The following is a 23656-nucleotide window of genomic DNA, read 5'->3' on the forward strand; positions in this document are numbered from 1 at the left end:
AAAGTGAAGCACGTGACCGCTCTGGTCCAATTACAGTTCAAATTTCAGTGCGCGCTCCTGAGCCGAGCGACAGAGAGCCGGAGGAGCCGACAAGCGCCTCACCGTCCGCAGACTTCATCCTCGGAACCAACAAACCCCCGAGAAAAGAGCGCAATGTCCGAAGAAAAGCCAAAGGTCGGTGCCGTGTTCCTACCAGGCAGCATCTTGTTCGTGTTCGGCGTTAGCTGCTAGCTAGCTAGCTGTGGGTTAACGTTAGCACACGCTGCTAGGCTAGCCCTGCGTCCAGGCTAAAGATAGCGCATTTGAGCGGGTCGACGGAGAAAACAAAGGTTGACCGATTTGCGGATATTTTGGCTTTAGGTGCACAGTTTTTGTGTGCGTGTGTGTGTTTGCGGTGTCCCACTAACATCAACATCCGCTACTGCTACTCCGTGGTCACCGCTAAACTAGTATGTGTTCGCTAATGTCGGTACCAGAGCTTGCCCAGTGAAATGAATGATTTGTGTTTTTCTTTTCATTTGCGCCATTGTGGCTTTCTGCGCCAGTTTGAACACGGACTAGCTTGCTATGCTAACCAGGGCACGAAACGACAGCAGTGGTGTTTGAGTCCGGTGTTTGGATGGTGAAAGCTGCCTGTAGGACCGAGCTCGTCCTGTAAATGTCCAGTGTTGGTTAACTTGAGTTAGCTGGTTAGTGCTAGTTAAGTTAGCAGTTGTCGTGGATTAGCGTCACACTAACGTTACCAGTGTTCAGATCAACCTGTAGGCAGGTTAACGTTAACTAGCTAGTGGCGATCACCTGAATGGTTGCAGGTAGTGACTGCAGATATTACACATTTATTTAAATCTCCAGTACATCCCCATTTAGGCATCACTTAGCAGGACTCATTAGCTGCACTTTAGGTACCAAGAAAAGAAGAAACAGACCAGCAGGTCTATAGTTCATGCTGATCTGACCACAGGTTGATCTGAAACACCAGCCTGCTGCTGCTGCTGCTGCTGCTGCTGCTGCTGACGACCTCTTGTTGTTTTTTGTTGCAGGAAGGAGTGAAGACTGAGAATGACCACATTAACCTCAAGGTAGCTGGTCAGGACGGATCAGTTGTACAGTTCAAAATCAAAAGGCATACTCCGCTCAGCAAACTAATGAAGGCATACTGCGAAAGACAGGTGAGTTCACCCTAAGAGACTGAAACGTTAACTTAAATCTTAACATTACATTTTCCATGTGGTGGAAGTAAACTTTTGAACTGACTTACTAACACTAGACTTACAAACTGGTGTCTGTATTGCTGAAGTGGCTGTAAACCTTCACTAAAAAGCTGTCTGCTCTGTCTTTTACAGGGATTGTCAATTCGTCAGATAAGGTTTAGGTTTGATGGACAGCCGATAAATGAAACGGACACACCTGCACAGGTTGGTGAAAGCTGGACTCCTCAATCCAAAATACTGCAAGCTATTATTAAAAGCTCAGTTTGTCTAGCTATGGAGATTAATATTGTTTGTTTATTACTATTGTTGACAGTACACACATAAATGTACAGTTCACAGTTTGAGTTTTGAGTTTTTCTTTATTTTATTTTGAAGCACAAATAGATGAATGTTTGACTACAAGTATTTATGACATCACTAGTGGAGACCGTTAAGATGATGCCACTGGCATTTGTATATTGTCCAAATTGTCTGGTGTGTATGCCGTACCTCCTTCACTGGAGAGTAGACTTGTAATGTGACATTAGTGAAATGGGAAATAATGCAAGTGTTCAGTTCTCCATAGCTGACATTTCAAAATACTTATGTGAAAAACGTAGACATGAAATTCAACGTGCAATGCAAAACTGCCCTGTTATCATTATTATTAATGTTATTTGCTTCAAGAATTAATGTCTGGTGTGTGTATTATTATTATTATTATTACTACTGTAGTTATTTTACAGGTCGGGATATCTCAAAATTGAGAACAATGGATATTAAATTGATGTGCTTCAGAAAACTATACAGAAAAACTATACAGTACTACTGTGGGATGAGAGCCTTTCAGCAGTTGCATTAATTGTTATCTGCGTTTACTCTTGAAACAACACACATGCTTATGTTGAAAATGTGGCAAAATTATGTTAACATAAAATGACATGATTAATAATTATGTTATATATCGCTATTCTCTCTCTTTTTTTAAATGACATGACAACCTGGTGTCTTGACTCACTGACTACTTTTAAGCGCATGTGTTTAATCTGAGTATCAGTAGAGAATTTATTTAACCAGTAGCCAATATTGTGTTGGTATCCTTATGCAAGTTGCACAATCACGGAATGGTTAAAACTCTCAGGAATTAAGAATGAATCCCCTCCTGTCTCTCATCGTAACTCAAATTTTTCTCTCTGAGTGTATAAAACTACAAATACTCCCATCAGTTTGCTCTGGTTTACGGTGTAGGTACAGGGCAGTTTTCCTCCAATCAAGCATGTAATGCAAAGATTGGTCTTCCATGTTGTGCTGGGTAACACTTTAAATTTGTCCATGGTTGTGACAGAGTGATACCAATGTTTCAGTCCTGAAACCAAAGCAAAGCGTCTTAAAAATGTTGATTTGAATCAGAAACTTCAATAGATGGAGAAGAAAATAATACGAGTTAATCAGAAATTTTATATCAGCTTATTATACTTTTCAATACTCGGTGCAAGACACATTGCTGTCATAACCAAAAAGTATCAGCAGTTTATGTGTTTAAATAACTGAAGTGTTTTGTTTTATTATTATTATTACAGCTGGAGATGGAGGATGAGGACACTATTGATGTATTTCAACAACAGACAGGAGGAGTCTGTTCTTAAGTGGGATGTGGACTCTACCCCTGAAGAACATCCACACATTATTTTCATGTTGTATTTGTTTACTCATTTCTTTTTTTTGCCCGCTGTGCTTGGCTAAATGTCAGGCTCTCCGCAACATCAAAGACGGTCGAGGTTTTTCATTTGGGGCCAAATCCTAATTTTGAGATGCAGGGTAATTTTTTAAACATGTTTTATTCACGTAAATGGATGATTTGAAATTGTCCAAGGCAGGGACACATCTCAGATCAGATATGGCTCATAATGGGGGGGAGAAAAAACCAGTGTGTTCTTTTGATGTTGATATCACCTCTTGCATGTCTCATAAACCATAAGCTGAACTACATGCCAAAATCTTTTTTCTTTTTTTTCCTTTTTTTTTCTTTTGGTTACATTTTCCTGCTTGTAATAAGCGTTCAAATTCAGGATGGGCTGATTTTAATTCACATACTTTGCAATGCTTATTTTGCTGGATGGGAGCCTGTGGTTTCTCTCCGTCATGACATGACATATTTCTCATGCAACCGATTTTTAGACTAGTTTTTTTTTTTTTTTCTTTTTAAAGAACGTTCAAAGCAATTTGATGTATTCATGCCCATTTTACCTTCAACATTTGCTAAGAAAAAAAATCCTTGTGCCGAGACAGATCCATATGGATGGTTTACCTCAATACTGTCACCCTCAACACAGATTTAACTGAATGCTAAATAAAGTACAGTAATGTTTCTGGACCAAAAAGCTAACTGAACAGTGTTCTTTTATATAAGGGTTTGGTTAATATATGAAATGTCAATGTGAAGAGTTACTGTGACTGTAACAGTGGTCTTTGTTTTTACACAGCATGAGAACAGATCTCTTGACGTGTAACTCGATTTCTTTCCATCTTTTCAGGACCTTTTAAGATAAAAATAATTCAGCTTTGCCGGTCTCATTTATGGTTCTATATATTTCGGTCAGTGTATTAACAAATATTTAGTCTATGCTGTCTTTTCAATTTGAATTCTTTGTCTGAAATCTATCCGAACATTGTCAACCGATGCTTACTTTGACTCTTGTGTGTTGGTAGAAATCTTGTTTTATAAGAATGTCCACCTTCATTTAAAAAAATAAAATTTGTTAGATTTGCAAGATGACATTGGCAGATATTTCACTTTTTTTTTTGGTTTGTACATTATTTGTTGTTCCTATACTGAATACAATAAATATAGTTTGATACTCAGCCTCTTGGATTATATATTATCTTCCTAATTTGGGTGGTCCTGCCATAACATAAATATTTCAGCCACACTGCACTTCACATTGGAGGACAGATATTTAAAAAAAGGTAATTCACTTCTTGTAAACTATCATGCAGCTACTAAAAGGTTAAAGGGAAGACTGCTGACTGTTTAAAACACTGTTCCATGTAACCAGAGGTGCAAATAAATATTCTGACCACTAATTTATGTTATTGTGGAAAGTAAGAGTCATTGTCTCTGGATGTGAAGCTGTGGGACAGAGGTGAATTTCTCCAAGCCTGTAGTTATATTTTTATTTAGTTTTTAGTCTCCCTCGAAAAAAGTTTGTGGGTTTAAGTTGAAAAGAAAGCAGTGTGACCTGTAGTGTGCAGTACTCTTCTTCTACATTAGAGGGCACCGATGTTCTGAATATTCAGAGGATCACCGGTTGCTCTGCTAAATCTACATCTCTGCTTGGTTGATTCACTCCTTCAAGTCTCCTTAAATTAAAATACAAAGACACATTTGTTACTCCGCTCCAGCCTCCTAAAGGCCAGACGAGTCTCCACTTATTTAAGAGAACTTCATTTCACAGATGTTACCAAACTGTGTGGCCAAATGGACTCCCTGTGAGCCCTCTCACAGTGGTCTGATTGTACTGCTTTTATTTTTGGCATCTCCTTTGCATTTTATATTTCCTTGTGGAGATATCTGAAGCCTCTCATATTTCCCCAGACCGCTCAGGGATGCAGCTGCAAGGTGCCCCCTCCACCCATACATTCGGACCCCCACTGGAGTAATACACAGCAGCTTGGAAGAAAATATGTTGTATTTGGTGAAATGCAACACCCACTTTCACTCCAATTAAACTGAAAAAATAATAATTTTTGGCTTCTTGGTGCCATTCTCCTAAATCATCTACAGGGGTTCACTGAACTCAAGGCGTCCTGGAGAGACGGACAGGGCCAAAGACACAAGTAAAACATATTTTACATAATTAGAGGGATTTTAAGAGCCTCTTGACTCTATATACAGTATATTTGTACCATCAGCTGTTGTGAGGCAGCACGTTCCCTCCATTTGCTTTTTCACTGCAGTTAATGGAGAGACACTTTGTATTACTGTTATTGTTTAAGGCTCACTCATTGTCGGCGCGCACAGTAAGGTCCAATTGTTTGTTACTGTGACAAGATAATAGTTGGATTATAGAGTCCAACTACACTTGTATGTGTTAATCTTTAAAATGAATCATCATTTTCACATGTGACACGAATGTGTAGTTTATGTTTATATGGAGAACTAACAAAGGCTTCTGTGTATGAAAGATATGATTGCATAAGGACAAATAATATCTCCGTTAATGAAATTAGGCCCTGCAGTTTACAAACCAGCTCCAGGCCCCTTTGTCTTGCTGTGTGGCAACTGATTTTTAGGAATATCTCACAAGAGACTTCTTTTAGGTATCTTTGCAATTTTATAGCGCATTTTTACAGCGGCCTTCAGGTGGATCTTGTTTTATTATCTAATCTTAAGATCCTGTTTTGGACACTCCCAAAGATTGTGATGCTATGCTTCAATGGTGCCTATTCCTGAATGAATTCATATTTAATTCGATTAGCACACAGCAAACATGGGGCCATGTAATATTCCAGCATAGGAATAAAAAAACACACATACACAGAGCTGGGGAGGAATGCGGAGCTAATAGGGACCCACATGCTCGTTTTTGCTCCAGGCTTCTTCTTCTTTTTTTTTTTAGCTTGTTACCCCGGCCACGGTGCTTCACATTTACCTCCCTGTGTTCTGATCATTCACACATTATTTGTTTAATATGTTTTTGCAGTCAAAAGTTAGTGTATGCTAGAGATAAACTTTGGGCTGCGCAAAATAAATGAATGAAATCAAAATAGGGAGCCAACACTTGCATCAATCTTTTGCTGGAAAGATATGTGCACTCTAAACTCATTAAGTTACTATGATCTAATTATTATTATTTTTTTTAATGATCCTTAAATTCCACATCCTGATTACAAATCTCCTCATCTGTCCTCATTATAGTTCAAATGCTGGATGTATGTACAGGTCCTATATGTATTTAAATTAGGCTAATGTTAGGCTAAATTTAGGCCTTTAAGTGCTTCCTTTTATAGTTGTATTTACTTTCTTGATGTGTCACTTTGAATGGACACCAGAAAGAGCAGCATCCTCTCAGCAAGCAGAATGCATTAAGTGGATAAACATGTAATGCACGGTACATGCAGTACACAGCACAGGGGGAGGGGTCTTCAGACGGGACAAATCAACTTAACTCGGAACACGTAATGATCGTATGAGGTCAGTCAGCTGTGATTCGCATCCTCAGTGTGTTCAGCCAGCAACCTCAGATGTGACAGCCCTCCCTTGTTGAATCGGTCGAGCAGCCTGAATGAAACCACTGTGCATCTGGAGCACCGCTGGATCATCTCCAGAGCGCTTAATGCTGATGTCACCCTCGTGTGCGTAATGTGTGTCCCCACCCTGTCAGCAGATCAGATTTCATCCTAATGTATGGTGAGATTTTGAAAGGATAAAAAGGCTTATGAGGTGATTTTTGAAGAGATTTTTTAATAAAAGGGAAGAACCATACAGGCACTGTTAAGTGTGCAATTATTGTGGATAATTTTGAGTGACTGGTCTCATCCATGGAGACCCAGATGCTGCAAATACAGCTAAATATTAGTATTTACTTAAGGTTTTGTCCCAACGGTCTGTGTCTGAGGGGAGATGTAAGAACAGGAGACAGAAAGAGTGAAACTAGCAGCTGTTTTGACATAGTAACAAAAGCACATGTTGCTAATAACATTAATGTGCTGTGCTTATTAATACTGTGCTTTTCTGTGGGAAATAAAAGGCCCTTTAGTCCATCCTGCACATCCTCTCCAGTTTATAATCTTAATCATACCGATTAAATGAATCTAAACTACTGTATATCTTTTTTTTCCCCCAGACATCCATTGGATGGATATCAGATCATAGACATGTAAAGAGAAGTTTTCCACAGGAAACTAAAGTGTGTTAACTGAGATTATATGTGCCGTAACACTCATTAGATACATGGTTACAGAAATACAGATATATCATCAGTGGACACACAGACAGTGTAAAGCAAGACCGTAGGTTTTATTTCAGCGCTGGATGGGATGCGTATGAGCGTATGTAGGAGTCAGAGGGTGCTCCCCAAGGGAAATCTGAGCATCGAACACTTAATTTCCTGCACTCTGGTGAATGCAATGCACCAATATGTGCCCTTTTTGTGTCAATTTATGGTGGAAATGTTTTTATTTTCTGGCACCAGGTGATTATTCAAAATGTAATGCAGTCAGGCTCTCAGAAATTCTGCATTGCTTTCAAATATTTATTCTCCTGTAGACCAACATCTCTAATTTAATGCTGCCCCTGCTGAGCACATGTAGGCACAATTTACTCTGCTGTCCTGTTTTCTGACATTTGACTGGGTCCAGCAGTTGCCAAAATAAAAGTCCTCTGCTACTTTCAAGTGTTTCACTGGGGTGGGGCTCTAAATATTGAGGGGGGATGTGTCCCCTGAAATCTACGTCTGTGTTGGTTCCCTGTTATTCCCTTGTCATGATGATTTTTAACATACAAGTAACATCATCGTGGCGTTTTATTGCACATGTAGGTTATCTCCAAGTCTTGCCACTGAATGAAATGTACTAGTCATCCTAATGTGGGACTAATAAAGGAATATCTTATCTTATCCTAATGAATATAATGGGTGCATTACGTTTCTGTGTGGCAGCTTCAGGGTCCAAGGGACACTAGGAATAAAACAATTACTCTTTTTTTATTTTAAATTACATCTGTCTGTGCTTTTCCTGCTATGCCCAGTCAAAATGTCTGCATGTGCAAAAGGTCAATAAGAAAACTTTGATATAATCAATAAATCAACAGGCTCCATACAAGCCACCACATGTGCATAAACAGAGGGGAAACATGAATGAATTCACTCCTCGGACCCCCCTGTAATCATCTCCCAGTTGCCTGAGGGGGGTCGCTATGGACCCAAGTTTGTTGTCTCTCACAATAGACTCAAAGTACCACAATGCAACACAAGAAAATATCATCTCCTTGGCTACGGCTTTGGGAGCTACGCCCCAAGAAGAAGTGGGAGGCTTGCCCCTGAAAGGACTCATTGTAGGGAGGGATGGGAGTGTGTGTGCAGTGGTGTGCTGTGGTGTAGTGTGTGTGTGTGTGTGTTTGAGCGGACCCCTCCTCCTTAACTAGCTGGTCAGCAGCGGAGGGATTAGTGCAGGCAGCTCCACTCACCAGCCTACTCACAGACGGGGCATTGCAATAAGCGTGAATCATGCTCGTCGTCATTACTACCGACTGGGAGTGGAGCCGAAATTGTGCAAGATACGGATAACAGCGAAGAAAAAGGTCCGTGTGGATTGAGTCAAGTTTCCAGGTCTCCTCTTTCTGCCGTGGAAATGCCGGACCAGGGGCTGCGCTGCCTCTGCTGCTGCTGCTGCCGCCGCCGCTGCTCGGACCCGTCGCATTACTCTGCCTGCCTCACATGTGCTTTATGTTGAAGAGGTGACCAGCAGAAACCTGTGAGAGGAGCGCACCGTGCGGAGATTTCCCCCCCTTTTTTTTGTTTTTTGCGCCGTGCGGAGATTTTCTCAAGTGGCAGAAGAAGAAGAGGAGGAGGAGGAGGGGGGTTAAAAAAAAAAAAAAAGTTGTTAGTTGTTGGTCAGAGAGGAAACATGGGGAACGCAGGGAGCATGGACCAGCACAATGACTTCAGAGGACACAACATGCCTCTGAAGCTGCCCATGCCCGAGCCAGGTGAACTGGAGGAGAGATTTGCCTCCGTTTTGGTAAGAAAGAAACCCAGAAAGACGTCCTTTTCATCTGTCTGTCTCTTTGTTCCCCTCCATGCTTCAGTGTCCTGGGACGGGACAGCTGTGTGTAGGTTGGACCTCTGTTTGTCCTGCACGCCTGTCCTTTGTTGCTCAGGAAAAAAGGGGTATTCCCACAAAAAAAAAAGGGGAGACATTTGCATCTGTTGCACTGCTGAAATACACACGAGAACGCTTTCTTATGTCTTTTCAACCCTTGTGATGAATCTGTGGCAGGACTGTGAGCGTTTGAATTAAGTTGCCACTCGAATCAGTTTCTTTTAAATATTCAACAAGTTTCCTGATCAGAAAATGACCCACCAGGCTTTTAAACCTTTCGCCACACCACATGAAAATACACTAAAGCTCACATTTTTGGCTCCCCTGAAGATAATACATGTTTACCATACAGTAGTCTTCTCATTTCGAGGCCAACCTCCAAGCCTCAGTGTTTCTGTAAATTTCCAAGTGCAGTCACATGAGACACCTGCAGCCATAACACAGCAAATTATTGGTTTTATGGCAGTCTTTCTCCTACTTTATGAGCCCAGACGCTGGCTCACTACTGAAGGTCTAAGTGCTCGGCATGCCGGGTCCTTTGAAACATCTGTCACATCATAAAGTGTCAGCAGCGTCTGTCAACAATTATGTTACCTGGGAGTCAACATTCCTGGTGGTGTTGGAAGATCCTTTAGATATTTCAGTGCAAACCGGTCATTTAATAGTGTAGAAACAAGGCAGGATTCGGAAAGATGGATATTTTAAGATCATGTTGTATGAATGCTTCCTTCACCAATATGTTGAGCGGTTTGTGGGAATTTAGTTGTGAAAAGTGCTGCAGTTTGGCATGAAAGTGTTGTTATATAGGCCATGGTTGGGAAAAACAAATAATAACTTTTTGCTGATCAGGAGATTTTCCAGTACACAGCTCCTTAGCCAGCGAATAAAGGCCTAAGTAGAAGAACAGTGGAGTGATGGTGAAATTTGAGAGCTGGCAAAATGTGGGTCAAACGTGATTGTCGCCTGGCCCGGTGCTCTCATGAACATTAGCCGCTCGGCAGAAGGAATTTGACTTGAGCAAGCAGCTTCTTACAGCTGCGTCACTGTAAACTTTGCTTTCAGACGAGGAAAAGGTTTGATTTTCTGTTAATCTTTTGCTGCTTTTTTGTTGCTGTTCGCGACACAGATCTTTCAGCCTGTAAGCCCATTACGAGAAGTGGATCAAGTTCAGGTGGAAGTCAAAGCGTTGTGTGTGTGTGTGTGTGTGTGTGTGTGTGTGTGTGTGTGTGTGTGTGTGTGTGTGTGTGTCACGGTGTTGCGTTGGGGTGTGATTGCTGCTTGTCAGACACTGATGAATCCCATTCTGTGCCAGGGGCAGCAGACTCTGGGGCAGAGAGGTTTGACGTCACACCACAGAGGGGATTTGGGCTTTCTTCTTAATCTCGCAGCATTTAAAAATCTTGCAACAATTTCCCAGCATTCCCTTCTTACATCTGGGTTTATTTAACACTCTGAGCAGCAAAAGTCAGGGATGAGGTGATTAGCATTCGTAACTTTGGTTTACAAAACTTATTCTGATCATGCTCTCCAGGAAAAAAAAAAAAACAACTAGCTGTCTAACATGAGGATTTCTTGGGCTGGCTGTCAGAAAAGCCGATCCTCCTAGCATGTCAGGAACTCCCCTTCTCCCTCCCTTCCTCCTCCCTGCTGCCAGCATGATGCCTCAGCTCTTGGCGGGATGGAAGCCCTCCAGCATTAGAAGCATTTAGAGCTATAATCACATCATTTAGTGTTATTTACTGCCATTTAAACCCTAATGTGTCTCAGCCGTGCCTGATGGCAGTTGGCTCCATTGATTGCCGGAGTGAGTGGCACTGTGTGACGGTGATCACCTCACCTCAGTTTGAACAGCAGATGATAAGGACGATACCATGTCACTCCTCTCAGTCTTCTTTGCATCCCAACATATCATTGGCTCCCAGTGCTGAATTAAGATTTCAGCGCACGTGGTTGCTGATCAACGGCCCTTTCACCTACTCATTAATAATTTCTGATATTGTTCGCTAATGCTGGACTTTACTTTGTCACAATAACACAATCTAAGTGTTGTATTCATGTATTTTGGATTTGATGCCACACTGTGGTCTTTCCTCAATGTTTTCTTAAAGTAGGCGTGGCGGAATAGCAGCAGGACCGTTTACCTGCCACTCCTAATAGGTTTGATCAACAGGCATGCCCTGGATCACACTAGGGAGCTGTTTGGATTAAATGCTTGTGCTGTGTGTGACCACATTCTAGCACTCGCCTTGTTAAACCCTTGGTTTTCTTATCAAGGACATGCAGTATTTGAATTTGGGTCCAGGCTGTGTGATGTGAAAAGCCTCTTTTGAAATGTGGACTCATGATCTCCATCATCTGAGCGGACCACGAGTGTAATCACACACATAAAATAAGGGTAATCCCTCGAGTACGAACCGTTAAAGATCATCAGCTTTTTGACTTTAAGATCTACGACTAATATTGACCTCCATTGCATAAGAAGGAGGTAATAAAAGTGAAATAGCTGATCGGCAGCTGTAGATGTAGATGGTGTTCTGTTAATTTAGACAGCAATATTAGACATCTCAGGAGCATTGTCATGGACAGTGTACCCAATAAAGGAGAACGCTGCTGGTTTTCCAGTACACCACCGGTAAAAATACCTAAAATTAGCACATTTTCCTGATTTGCCCATTTAGGTCTGAAAATACCTTGTAAAAAGAATAAATGAACAAGATTATGAACCTGGAGAAGCCTTTCATGACAATATTGGGTGCCAGTGCCAATATCAGTGTTTCCAGTCTGATATTTTAAATCGGTTGTGTACAGTCTGGCTTTGTATTATTGTAGTGGTAAAAAGTCTGGGTTTACTGCAGTCTGCGTTTTCTATTAAATGAAACACTCCCATTGAAGTGTCTGTCTTGTGAATCCCTGGAGCCAAGGGCTGATCTTTGAAATAGACTTAGGCTAATTGTAATGCAGGGCCTCAGCCATGATAAGAGAGGCTAATTCACATGCGACCTTGGCCATGAAGTGTGGTGTAGTTTGAACCCAAATATTCATTGTTTAAAATACTTAAGATTTCAGTGTAGGTGTAAACTGGTGGTTTGCTGTGTGTTAAGGCCTGCTATGCGCTTTGAATGTCTTGTGAATGATACCGGTTGTGTTTTTTGGAGGGCTTAGGTTTTCCTGTAACACATCCAGGGAAAATGGCACTAGTCTGTAGTCAGTCAGGAAGGCGTGTTTGCAAGCCTTCACTTTCCTTGTGGTTGCCATAGTATTGGTGTGACAAATCCACAAGAAGAAGATGGGGCGCACATGATGATTAGCCAGTATCAGGGCAGATGTTTACTCTGCACAGCACAACACTGATATCTCAGTGAATATCAACATCCTGGCAGATCACTTTATTCTGCACTTACTGCCCAATCGATCCAACCTTGTCATTTTGCCAATCTGTAGAGGATATGAGCAAATCCTCATACTGTCTCATGGTCTGTGAGTGGATCCTGCCTGAAAGCATGTTAAAATGACTACAGTCAATCTCTGTGAGTCACATGTACAGTATGAGTCTATATGGTCCATGTTGAACCACAGGAAAATGACTCACTGGAATTCAGCTCAGGCCTCATTTCTGCTCCTTTGCCTCAGCCAACCACAGAGCTGACATCAAATTAAACGCTACCCACATCCAGGATACCATCCACTTCAATCTCAGGGCTGTAGTGTTTGGTGAATATCATGACTGCCGTCAGGGAAGCAGAGAAGTTTAGAGCCATCAGTTGTTTAAATGCCATATGGGGGACTATATAGGCTTATCTGTTGTTGTAGCTGCTCTTCCCAGTAGCCTACACAGATTACATCTAAGCTGCTTTGTTTAAAGGCTTCTGAAGCACCCCGGGCTGCTGTTATTTGTGCTGCCGCCCTGCATCTGAAATCTACTCTTGAGAGTAATCACATGAGTTCCCTTCATGTTCAGCTGAAGTCTAATTTGTCACATCGACAGGTCTAAGCTAGCTGCATTTTTTTGCCTGCACACCCAGAAGTATTCAGCTGTACTCAGTCAAACTGAGCAAAGTTTTAAAAATCAGATTAAAGGTGTGTTTAAGGCAGCACTAATTAATATCAACTTTACTCTTTTGGTTCGCTCTCATGTTCTCATCAGCACTGTTTTTAGGCAGCAGCAAAAAAGTTCAGATAAACCCACTGTATGCTACCTGCCCAACAGCAAACTGCACACAAAGTGACCGAGTTAGCTACAAGCTGGTGAACATAGGCATTCAGATGTTTTTCTCAGGAGTTGGTAGAGACTAAAACAGACAGGAGAGTAAATACTGGACTGTCAGTTGTTTGGAGTCAAGTGTCTGTCCACCTATCAATGCAAATGTTGCTTCCTATCCTGCTGGGTGTGTGTCTGGGTGTAATCATTCAACTGTTTATATCAAACTTGATTTAACCATAGTATGTCTGATGTGCTTGTGATTAATGCTGCTTTAAACACTCAGTTTGTCAGGGTTTCTTACATGGTATTGTCGTAGAAAAAAATCTTTATTCCACCTTTTTTAGAATAACTAACATATATTCTGAGAGACAGTTTGACTTCTTCTCTTTGACTGAGAATTAGCCTGTGAGTTTATGATTTGCCTCTCCCAGTGCCACCCACTTCTAAACTTTTGTCCGAACACGGTGATCCCTCCATTTCCCGCATTGCCTTACGGACCCAGGAAATGACTAAGCTAACCCTCCTAGTTTTTCCATGTCGACTCTTCTTCATTAAAAAGCAGAACAATGGGTATTGTCTGAGGAGCAGAGGGTGAACAGTGGCTGAATCCCGTGCAGCAGGCCCAGCGAACAGAGCTGCTCTTTATTCTGTGGAGAGCCCAAGACGGAGCCTGGCACTGGACCCAGACCCGGCAGGCTGCGAGAGGCCACGAGAGGCCACCACACATAACCAACTGCGTGTGTGTGTGCATACATGCTCGTGTATGGCCATGTGTGTCTCTGCAGTGTCGGAGCCCCAGGATGCCCACCCACCAATTAGCCGTAACAGAGCTGAGCATGAAATACTTGGGGAGTGATGAGATCCGGCAGCCTGTGCCGGCCTTTACAGCCGATGAGAAGGGGTGCAGAGGTGTTGAGAGATAATGTGCTGCTCAAAACCCCAAAGAGGAGCCTGGATGCGTCTTGTCTGGCTGGCAGAGGGTCGTCTGATTATGCAGGAACAGGTTTCTTGGCTGTGTGCAGACACTGCTGAGTTGAAACCACTGGGGCTTCAATCACTATTGTTGCTCTCTGTTCAGTTTTGACATCTGCACATTCGGGGATTGTGTGGTCCCCTGCACTGCTACGTGTGTGGCAGAGAGTGTGTGGAGTCCTGACCAATCAAAAAGATATCGACTTTATAATGTTGCAAAAACCTTTCAGACAGTTTTCAGTAGGATCAGGCGGGATTCTGCAGTCCCTGGTGTTTATTCTGGTGCCGTGCTAAGTACACTAGAACAGTCTGGCTTAGTGACCCTCTGTGACGGTTACAGAATAGCAAGATTCAGAATAACAACTTAGATTCAGAACAACAACTTACTTCACTGAAATGTACTGAATGTTAGCTCTGAATACAAAGTGTTTTTAAAGAAAGAGCACCTTTAATTGGCAGCTTTTTGACATCACTCAGGAGCGACGGCTTAGCCCTGGATGCAGCCTCGAACTTGGCCATGAATATCTTCACTGGAGGTCCTCGTGCGTGAGGAGCAGGTGTAAGATGATGTAGCATGGAAAAGGCTAGTCCGGTCTTTTCATGTTGCTCACAGCCAGTTGCTAGTGTTGTCCAACGCGACCGGTCCAAGGGCCACACAAAAGAGCAGGAGAGTCACCGCTCTGTGGAGAAGTACATTATGGCCAGGATCTGTCTGAGCTCCAGGAAGGCAGCTGTGCTTTAAAGTGCTGCACAAGAGTGGGTGTTTTTGTTCTGAACTGCTAAGAATTAGTTAATTTTCATGGTGCTGAGCTGAGTATCGGAGAGTTGGTCCAGAAAAGCCTTCAACTATCTGTGTCATTGTGACAAATTTTGTGTTGTGGCGTCAGAATCCGCTTTATCTTATCGCGTTGATATTATTGTCTTTATCTTCAAGGGACCTTGAGCTTTATTGGTTGTGTGCACAGTTTGATCTTAGGCAAAATGCAGCCATCATAATGGTTTCACCAGTTGACATCTTTGTGTTGTTAGTACATTTTGTCCATCTTTGGCCTCATAACAAGCCTGTACAATATTGTCAGTGTGTCCCTCCCTCCAAATATAGAAAAGAGTATCATTGACTCTAACTTGTACTGTAATGCTTTGGTTGTTTTAGATGTTCAGCAGTTCACTTAAACACACCCTCTCTTCTTTTTAGGCTTTTCTTCCTCAATGTTTTTTCTTGGGACATATGCTGCTCTTGAAGCTGCCAGCGTCAAAAAGGCAGGTTTTGTTGGGTAATGACTTGCCAGAATTAACATCTGCAGAGCAGAATGGGAGGTCCTGTTGCATTTGAATGTAATTCAGTGCTCTGTGCCAGAGTTTGATATAGGCCCCATCACAGCCCCAGACAATGCAGCAGTCTGTTGTTTCAGGCGTTACTGGACAGAGGCCTCTCACCCAGGACCCCCCACATTAAACCAAAGCAGAGCAGACCGGCCAAAGTCTCATGGGTTAGGACTTAGATTAAGTAGTTATGTATTTTTAGTAAAACTCAAAAGCCAAAGCTGGGACTTGACAAAATGTCAATTGACTTATTATTCAGAGGGTCTGAGGATTCATAGCACCCTATTGTTTTGAAGGCTTTCTTTCAGTTTATTCAACTGGTATTTGGCTAAAAACGCAGTAAAACACAAACTATTTTTCTAGAAAAACAGCAGATCACATAACTAACACTATCACAGGATCAAAGCCACGAGTGAGCAGGCTATTTCCAATGAAAAGCCTTTAAAAAGTGGCTCATGGCTCACAATGCAGGACAGATGAGTAGGCGTATCAGGTTCTCATAGTAGTGAGTGGACAGGTTTAGTCAGCAACACTCGTATTCAGATGTTTAAGCTTTGACAGGTTTGACAGTAAAGACACAAATTGGAATTGGGCCAACCATAATCCATATTACTCAGTGTGTAGGCACTTTGTCCACGCTGTATCCTTGTGCAGCTTACTCAGCTTCATGCACTTCTGCCTGGCCCCCATGACGGCCATTTGCTGCTACACTGTCTTTATTTTTGTTGACAAAAAGGTGTCACGCATCATATAGGTATCATGTGTTTTCATGCGTTAACCAGCTCCCACTCAGGCGTTCTTCATCGGATGATACAGAAGCACGTTTCTGTGCTGGGCAACTGCAGTTCAGAGTGTATCAATCATGTCATTAGAAGAAGTGACTGCACAGCTTATTCTATTGTTTCAAGACTTAAGTTTTAGTTTATTTTATGTTCTGTTAAAGGGTCAGTCGCTTGATTTTTGGCCTCAGCGTGGGAGGAGGCGGTGATGTAATGGACCACAAAAACAATTCCAGTATGTTGAGGATAAAACACATCTGATTTATATTTGTTATGTAATGTTGTGCTACATCAAGACATTCACTTAAAAGGCAGAATGAACTACTTTTGTAATAGCATCCTCATCAATATTTCTTTTTATTTATTTATATATATATATATATACACACACACACACACATACATATATATAGGCATCATATTGCTGTGTCACAGCTTTGCAGATGACTGTGTGGTTGTATATGTTGGGATGATGTAGTTAATAGGAGCCAGATTAAAAGCTGTGAAGGATTATACTTAGCAACATCATTAAATTAGTCAGCCTTCTTTTTGTGAGCTCATAAATGTCCTGTTCATCCCACAGCCGCCTACTAAAATAAAGTTTATTAATAGAAGTAACAAAACTTCATGTGCTTATCTCTCTTCAGACCTTATATAACAAATCTGATGTAAACCAATGATTTCATTCTATATCTAACTGCTTTGAAACGCCTGTGAGCCACTGCTTATCTTACAGACAAACAACTTTACTGATTCATATTTTTTTGTTTTGTTTGCTTGAAGAAGAACATGTACTCCACCTCAGTCCAGACACTTTCGCAACTTCACATCTGGCCTGGCTAGAGCTCCTCTGTGTTCGTGTATCACTTGTTTTATTTGGATAACTTCCTGCAGCTCTAAATCATATCCATAATGTTTCCGGTTATTTGGATAACATCCAGCATGTAAGCCATTCTGCATCAAGCCAATGTGTTTCTACCCACAATGTAAATATTGCGTTGGCCATTTCGCATTGAACTGTATGTTTGCCCACAATTCAGTCAAGTAATGATGTGGATTTTTAAACACCTTCACTTAAGATACATTGAACAAAGGTTGAGAGAAAGTGGCTTAGCTTTGTACTCGAGCTTTAGCTGCTGTATTTTGTGTATATACTACTGTTGATTTCACTGTGCCATTAATCATGTACAATATGGTGTTGCATATCTGTGGTAAGGCTCATTGAATGCACCTACTGGTTCAGAAAGCAGCTTGATGATAGTAGCGACAGTATGGAGGAAATAACACCAGTCAGACAATGTGTTTCACCAAGAATAGCTGGTACCGACTGATGAGCTCCTCTTAGTTGATGCGTGGTCGGCAGACGCACAGTAATATTATACACTCATCACCCTGAGATAAATGAATGGAATTCCATTGGAATGTGCCCGTAAGGGGAGAAAATGAGAGGCCAGGCTCAAACATTTGAACTCAACATTTGGTCGAGAGGCATTCGAGCGAACAGCTTCACAAACATAAACACTACTGTCTCGGTGGAGGAAGCTGCTGAGCCGGAGCAGGGGGTCCTGGGGATTACAGAGCTAATCTGAGGACAGACAGGGGACACCTGTGCCCTCCAAGAATGCCAAGGATTACGGATCCACGCTGCGCTAATGAGGGGAGGACTGCTCCGTTTGGATAGCGCATGCCTCAGGGCCGTCCCATTCCTTTCTCTCTCATGTAGACAGTTGTCTCTCTGTACTTCCACAAAAGATATGACAGGTTTTGTCTTCTTATACGTCTGAGCTGCAGGGCTCCTCCGCTCTCCGGTAGGGAGAATAACATATAAGGCAGCCGGGCAGTTTGTCACATACTGGTACAGTACTGTTTTACAGCTCTAGCCTGAGATTAGCCTGCTTAAACTTAGTATATAATATAAATCCCCTAACAATATAAAACACCCCTGTGACTGATAAAGCAAATATTTAGGCAAGAACAGTGCAACATACAGTCATTTCCGGAGTATTGAGCAATTTGCAAATATTTGTTATGACTAGTCGTCAATAACTGATGCAGTCAGAGGTTTTCTTGTTGTGGCATGTAGTGCGGTGCAGTGTAATGCTCATTAAGGAAGACAGCGAGAGGTTTTAAAGAACATTAATAAATCATATGGTGGAACATTGCTTTGAGTTATGCAAACTGGGTGTTTAGAACAGAAAGAGATCCAGTCTGTCAAGGTCATTAGTTTGATGTTTCTCTCATGTCATATTGCTTATAAGAGAGGAGAAAACAATTTTGATGATTTGGATCAAATACTACTGTTTGTGCTGGCGTGTCTGAAAAATTAGGTGTTCTGTGTGGTTGTGACCCATTAGCAGGGGAAAACGATAGAGATGGAAGAAAGAGGAGAGCGTGGGTGTGCCTCACACTCATTGCAACCCAAGTCCCCAAGGACAAATCAATCCGTGCTCTGAGCGATATCTGAGAGGAGGCTGGGTGGCTGAGAGGTGATGCACTGCACACTTTTGTCAGTTTCAGTTTCTTATTGCTGTCTATGATAAATATATTAGAGGAAGTTCAAACCATAAGGCACAGACGCATTTTCAATCACTCACAACTGCCTTTTAAGAAAGATAGGTTTTCTTGCCATGGCAGCTTGGTTTGGGGATGTGCGACAAGGTATGAAGAGGGAGCGAACTCTCCAAAACTCAAAATGTTTGACTTGGCTTTATACATTTTTGCCCACAACAGAGTGCGTTTACTGCAACTTTGCTCAGAAACTCTAAACCTTTCCAGTTAAGTTTAGCTCTTTTGTTGAGTGCACTCAAATCAAAATTGCTTGTATGCTCAGCAGCGCGTCTAGAAAGCAGTACTCAAGAGTCAAGTGATGATGTGGAAGTTAACCGATGCACAGCTATTGTGTTGTAGTTTTTTACCCCAGGGGGTTATTGAACAGCCCATTTTGTCTATGGTACCACAGTTTAATTCCTGGTGAAGTACTTGGTGCTTATATTGAACATGTTCAGTATGCTTTTCTGATGTACAGGAACAGTAGAGTTCTGTCTCTTTTGTGACACAGACTCTTGATGAGCCAGTGGTCAGTTTACACACCTATGCTGGATGAATGGTTTCTCGGTCTAGTCAACATCTTTTCACAGCACTAGCAACTGAAGCAATCCCTACAGGTGGGCCACGTGTTTGCTTTTGTAGCCAGCTGTGCCTCTGCAGACCTCCTGGAAGGTAGTGGGTGGTTTCAAACCAGCTGCCTATTTTTACTCTTGTCATGACTCAAGCTGCCTAATGAGAGGATACACTAATAAGTTCTATCCATATTTCTGAGCCTTGTGGCCTGATGTCAGTTGAACACAGACTCAAATTAATACCAGTAACAACTGTAGCTGCACCATGAAGTTGTGAGATGTGGTCATTTCCCCGCACACTCACAGCAGCAGGGAGCAGCCCGTGTGATGTAATGATACAAGGTCCATACGGGTGCTGGAATATCTTGAAAAAACTTTGATTTTAATGTGTTGTTTTCAAGGTTTGAAAAGTGCTTGGAGCTGCTTTAAATTGTACTTGAATTAGTATAATAAATCGCGATGTGTACTGAATAGGTCTGGATACGTTTTTAGATGAATAAATAAAATGAGTCCAAGAGAGTCTAATTGATGTGAGTATATTTAATTTACTGCAGTTGTAAGGTGCTGGAAAAGCTTGAAAACACAATTTGAAAATGTCCACAATGCTGCATAAGTGGTTCAGTGTGGATAATTGGTTGTGACAGACCTTACAACACACCAGTGAACTTAGTGCATTTTTTTTTTCTTTCTGATTTTCTGTCTAATTCAGCAAGCCTGCTTCAGTTTTTAGCAACAACTAATATGGTTTAGGATTCAAGATTAAAATGTATCATCAATGGCTTTTAAGATATAGAGCACTTTATTTAGCTTGGTGTCTTTGTAGTGTATTTGTGTTGCTCTCGCATTTATAAATTTTTTATTAGACACTAAAACCACTAAAGATACTAATTTGTCTGTTTTAATATACAGAATACTAAAATATCAATAAGCAATTCTATGGCAAAATATTCAGAGCAAACATATTTGTTGAGCCAACTCAAGTAAGGAGGTCTGTTATACTATTGAATAAGACAAGTGTCATTGTTAACAATGTCTTTAACAAGGTAGATGATTTATCGTAATATAGATTTTAGGGTGTGCAGTTTAGCCCCGCTTTAATGTTACAGACTTTCATTTTTGAACTAAAACTCACAGCATTAGCTTTTTCCAAATGTTTCTAAAGGAATTCACTCACTAGCAGTACAGATGTGGGACAGCTGCTCTGGACATGAAATGTCAACTTGGCAGCGTGAAGTGAGGCTAGAGATACTAAAGCGTTGAAACTCCACTTTTCACAGAAAGGGGCCGGTCATCCAGCACAGTAAATTCCATGATTTTCCCCCTTGTCATCATAACTTTGGTGCTGTATGGAGGGGATTTCTCATGCTTTGTCATTAGTTCCAACAATGTTTGTTATTGCCTGCATGTTTTTCTTGATGTTTGTCATCTTCAACTTCATTGTATTGCATTGTATAAACTCTTCTACGTATCTGACCTGGTGATGGCTGCTGTAGTTATCATGTGATCTGTTGCTTGTCTTAACAGCAGTTTGCACAAAGTGTGGGAATAATTTTGGACTTTACACAGTTTGCCAGTTCCTGTCAAATGGGCCAAACCTGTCTGACTTCTCCTTACGCTATTTCTGTAATACTTTAATTACTGTGCACTTTGTTCGTGTTTATTTGTCAGGGTGGTCTGTTATCAACTGAAAAACTGAAAAGACACACCCTCCTCAACATCACCCCATTAATACCTCAGATGCGCACACACACGCACAACTGGTGTGCTTGTAGACATAGGGGTAACCTGACCCAAGCGAGCTGAGTGCCTGTCACAGCTCATTAGCATTGGGATGAAATGAAGGCCGGTAGAAGTGGTTCTTTGCTTTAGTTGGAGCCCCACCAAGCAGGAAGCCCACAGCTCGGTGCACCCACAGCGACTCAGCAAACCACCCAGCCAGTCTGCAGGAGCACAGCACCTACATCATTACCACAGACCCATTTGTTTCCAGACCAATAGCTATCCAATATCCAAACATAACCAGACAGAAATAACTTAATGGTTTACCTTCCTTTAATATGTGCTTGCCATCCACAAAATGTAAAAGCCTCTTTTTACTTTAGTCTGTAATATAGTGAGGCTGCAAGTGGCTTTCTGTCATTTAATGAGACCGTCTACTCAGGTGTCAAATTGTGTTTTAATGTGTTTAGGGAAGGAAAGCGGGTACTAACTCTAGTCATCTGGTTAGCAGCCAGATTGAGTCAATAGAGCCTCTCTGATTCCCAATTCCCTGCAGTCAGCACAGCAGCAATCAGCCGGCTGGGAGCATCTGCTGAATACTAATGCAATCTCCTGGTCGCTCTGGTAGAAGAGACTGGATGGACTACAACCTGTGTTTGTACCAAATAAAACTTACTCGTTGTGCTTCAAGTTCATTTTGGTGCATCCAAAGATCTCGATAAACATTGCCAGATCTCGTATATCAAGATTTAAATTCATTTTGCAGGTTTATTGGTACACCTGTATATGAAATCAGTTGAGCTTCATCACTGTCTGTTTAGAAAAACAGATATAACAATGGGCGGGACCACACACACACACACAATATGATTAACATAATGAAATTATCAGTCAGCAAAAAGAAAAATCTACAAATTGCCCCCTTTTCTGTCCTGTGTTCTGTTGCTATCAATACTAACCTCATTTGTACAAATCTATTGTTGTTTGTCTTTACATTAGTCTTCCTCTCAGAAGCTATTAGTAAGATACAAACTATCCCTGCGACTTCACATTGACTTTCTCTCACAGATGCACTCTTTCAAAATTAAAAAGGATGATTGTTTAGATCAATAACCAAGCCACACCATGACATACAGTAAAAAATATAAAATACTTTTTTAAGCAAATTGCGGAGCAGACTACTCGATCAGTGTCTGACTTTATCCCAGTGTTGCTCGCTCATGGAAATACTGCCGGCTGGATCCCTGGATATTCCTCATCCATCTTCTTCCTGCTCCCCAAGTGAGCTCTGCTGGAAAATCCAGTGTAGGGAAAAGTGGAGGCTGAGTGCTGAACACACACTGATAGATGATCCTACCCATCAAATGTGGAGGGAGAAAGAACCACAAGCTGAGCAGTAGCACGATGGCCATATTTTCCCCTTTCTCTGTCCTTAGCAATGGAAAAATTCTCTTTAAATCATTTGTAATATCTTTTAGAACTGAAAGCTGCAGATGAAACACTTTTTTGATGTTTGTTGGCTTGTTTTGACAGCTTTTCCTTGTGAAGGCTGTTTGAGTACTGTTTTCAAGGTTTAAATGTATTTCTTTTTTTCCTGTTTCTGGATTTCTTTGTCTGAAAGAAGTGGTTGCTGTGGAAGCCTAACCAATCTCCAGCTGGGTCACACGTTTGATTTTGCATGCTCTGTGCTCTCCATAATGTAGGTGGTGCGATTAAGCGCTGGTTAATTGTTTCAAGCTTTTCTAATTCACATGAGGGCGGGGTGAATCAGGTTTGTGTTAATTCGAGCCAACAGAGACAACTGCAGAGGTGTACGCACATCAGAGAAAGTAGAGAAAGCAGAATAATGAAAGGAGTTGTGTAACAGTTTCTGGATGATTGGGGCAGACACAGTGTTAACCAACATATGGGTCAGATTAGAATTGTCCTCAACTACACGCACTTCTCAGGAAATCACTCCAAACATCATAAAAGAGGAACTTCAAATCCATGGTTTTTCACTTTCACTTACTTGCTCACATGCTCATTCACTCTCATTGCAGTGTCTTAGGATGTCTGGACAATTGGTTGGTGTTGAGAGACACATGCGATGCAATTCGGTTTAATGGGGTCAAGGTTGGCCTCCTGGTTCCCAAATTCAAAGCGTTGACTCAGACAGCAGAGCTTAGATGTTTCTCTTCTCGGCCTCAGTGTCGTAACCTAACTCTCATTAAGGAGAGGCCTCCCTTTCCCAGCTGTGCTGTAAGACTCTGCAGCACTTCACATGGCAGATATTTTGGGATTTTCTCATTAGTGCTTTTTCCGTTGGATGTATCTTTGGTTGCTGTGTTGTCGGAAATGGGTAAGATGTTTTAACCTGGAGGAGTTGGGGTGGTTGAAGGTTTCAATCAGGGTGTGAATCCTAGACCCAAAGAGAGAATCTTGTGAATGTTGATTGATTTATATTCCCTCCAAAAATGGTTTCCAAGGTACCTCTGAGCAAAACACCACATTCAATTACTGTAGTTGAAGCAGGCAGCTCACCCATCAGTA

The 23656-nt window shown here is 41.7% G+C and overlaps 2 protein-coding genes across 4 annotated transcripts in view; both read left to right on the forward strand.

The window, feature by feature from the left end:
* The first annotated feature begins 65 nt into the window (after positions 1–65).
* On the forward strand, positions 66–3162 carry sumo3b (small ubiquitin like modifier 3b). Its single transcript, XM_070837726.1, has 4 exons — positions 66–174; positions 1041–1169; positions 1344–1415; positions 2771–3162. Exons 1-4 carry the CDS (start codon positions 154–156, stop codon positions 2834–2836), a joined length of 288 nt encoding a protein of 95 aa, XP_070693827.1. The 5' UTR covers positions 66–153; the 3' UTR covers positions 2837–3162.
* A 5328-nt stretch (positions 3163–8490) lies between these two features.
* The window catches only part of fmnl2a (formin-like 2a), a 49416-nt gene continuing 34250 nt past the window's right edge, over positions 8491–23656 (forward strand). For all 3 annotated transcript variants that reach the window (XM_070838191.1, XM_070838192.1, XM_070838193.1), the window contains exon 1: positions 8491–8930. In XM_070838191.1, coding sequence (XP_070694292.1) covers positions 8817–8930 — 114 coding nt within the window. In that variant the 5' untranslated portion in view covers positions 8491–8816. The remainder of the gene's footprint in view (positions 8931–23656) is intronic.

This window comes from Pempheris klunzingeri, chromosome 10, assembly GCF_042242105.1.
Source record: "Pempheris klunzingeri isolate RE-2024b chromosome 10, fPemKlu1.hap1, whole genome shotgun sequence".
In the NCBI taxonomy this organism is placed as follows: domain Eukaryota; kingdom Metazoa; phylum Chordata; class Actinopteri; order Acropomatiformes; family Pempheridae; genus Pempheris; species Pempheris klunzingeri.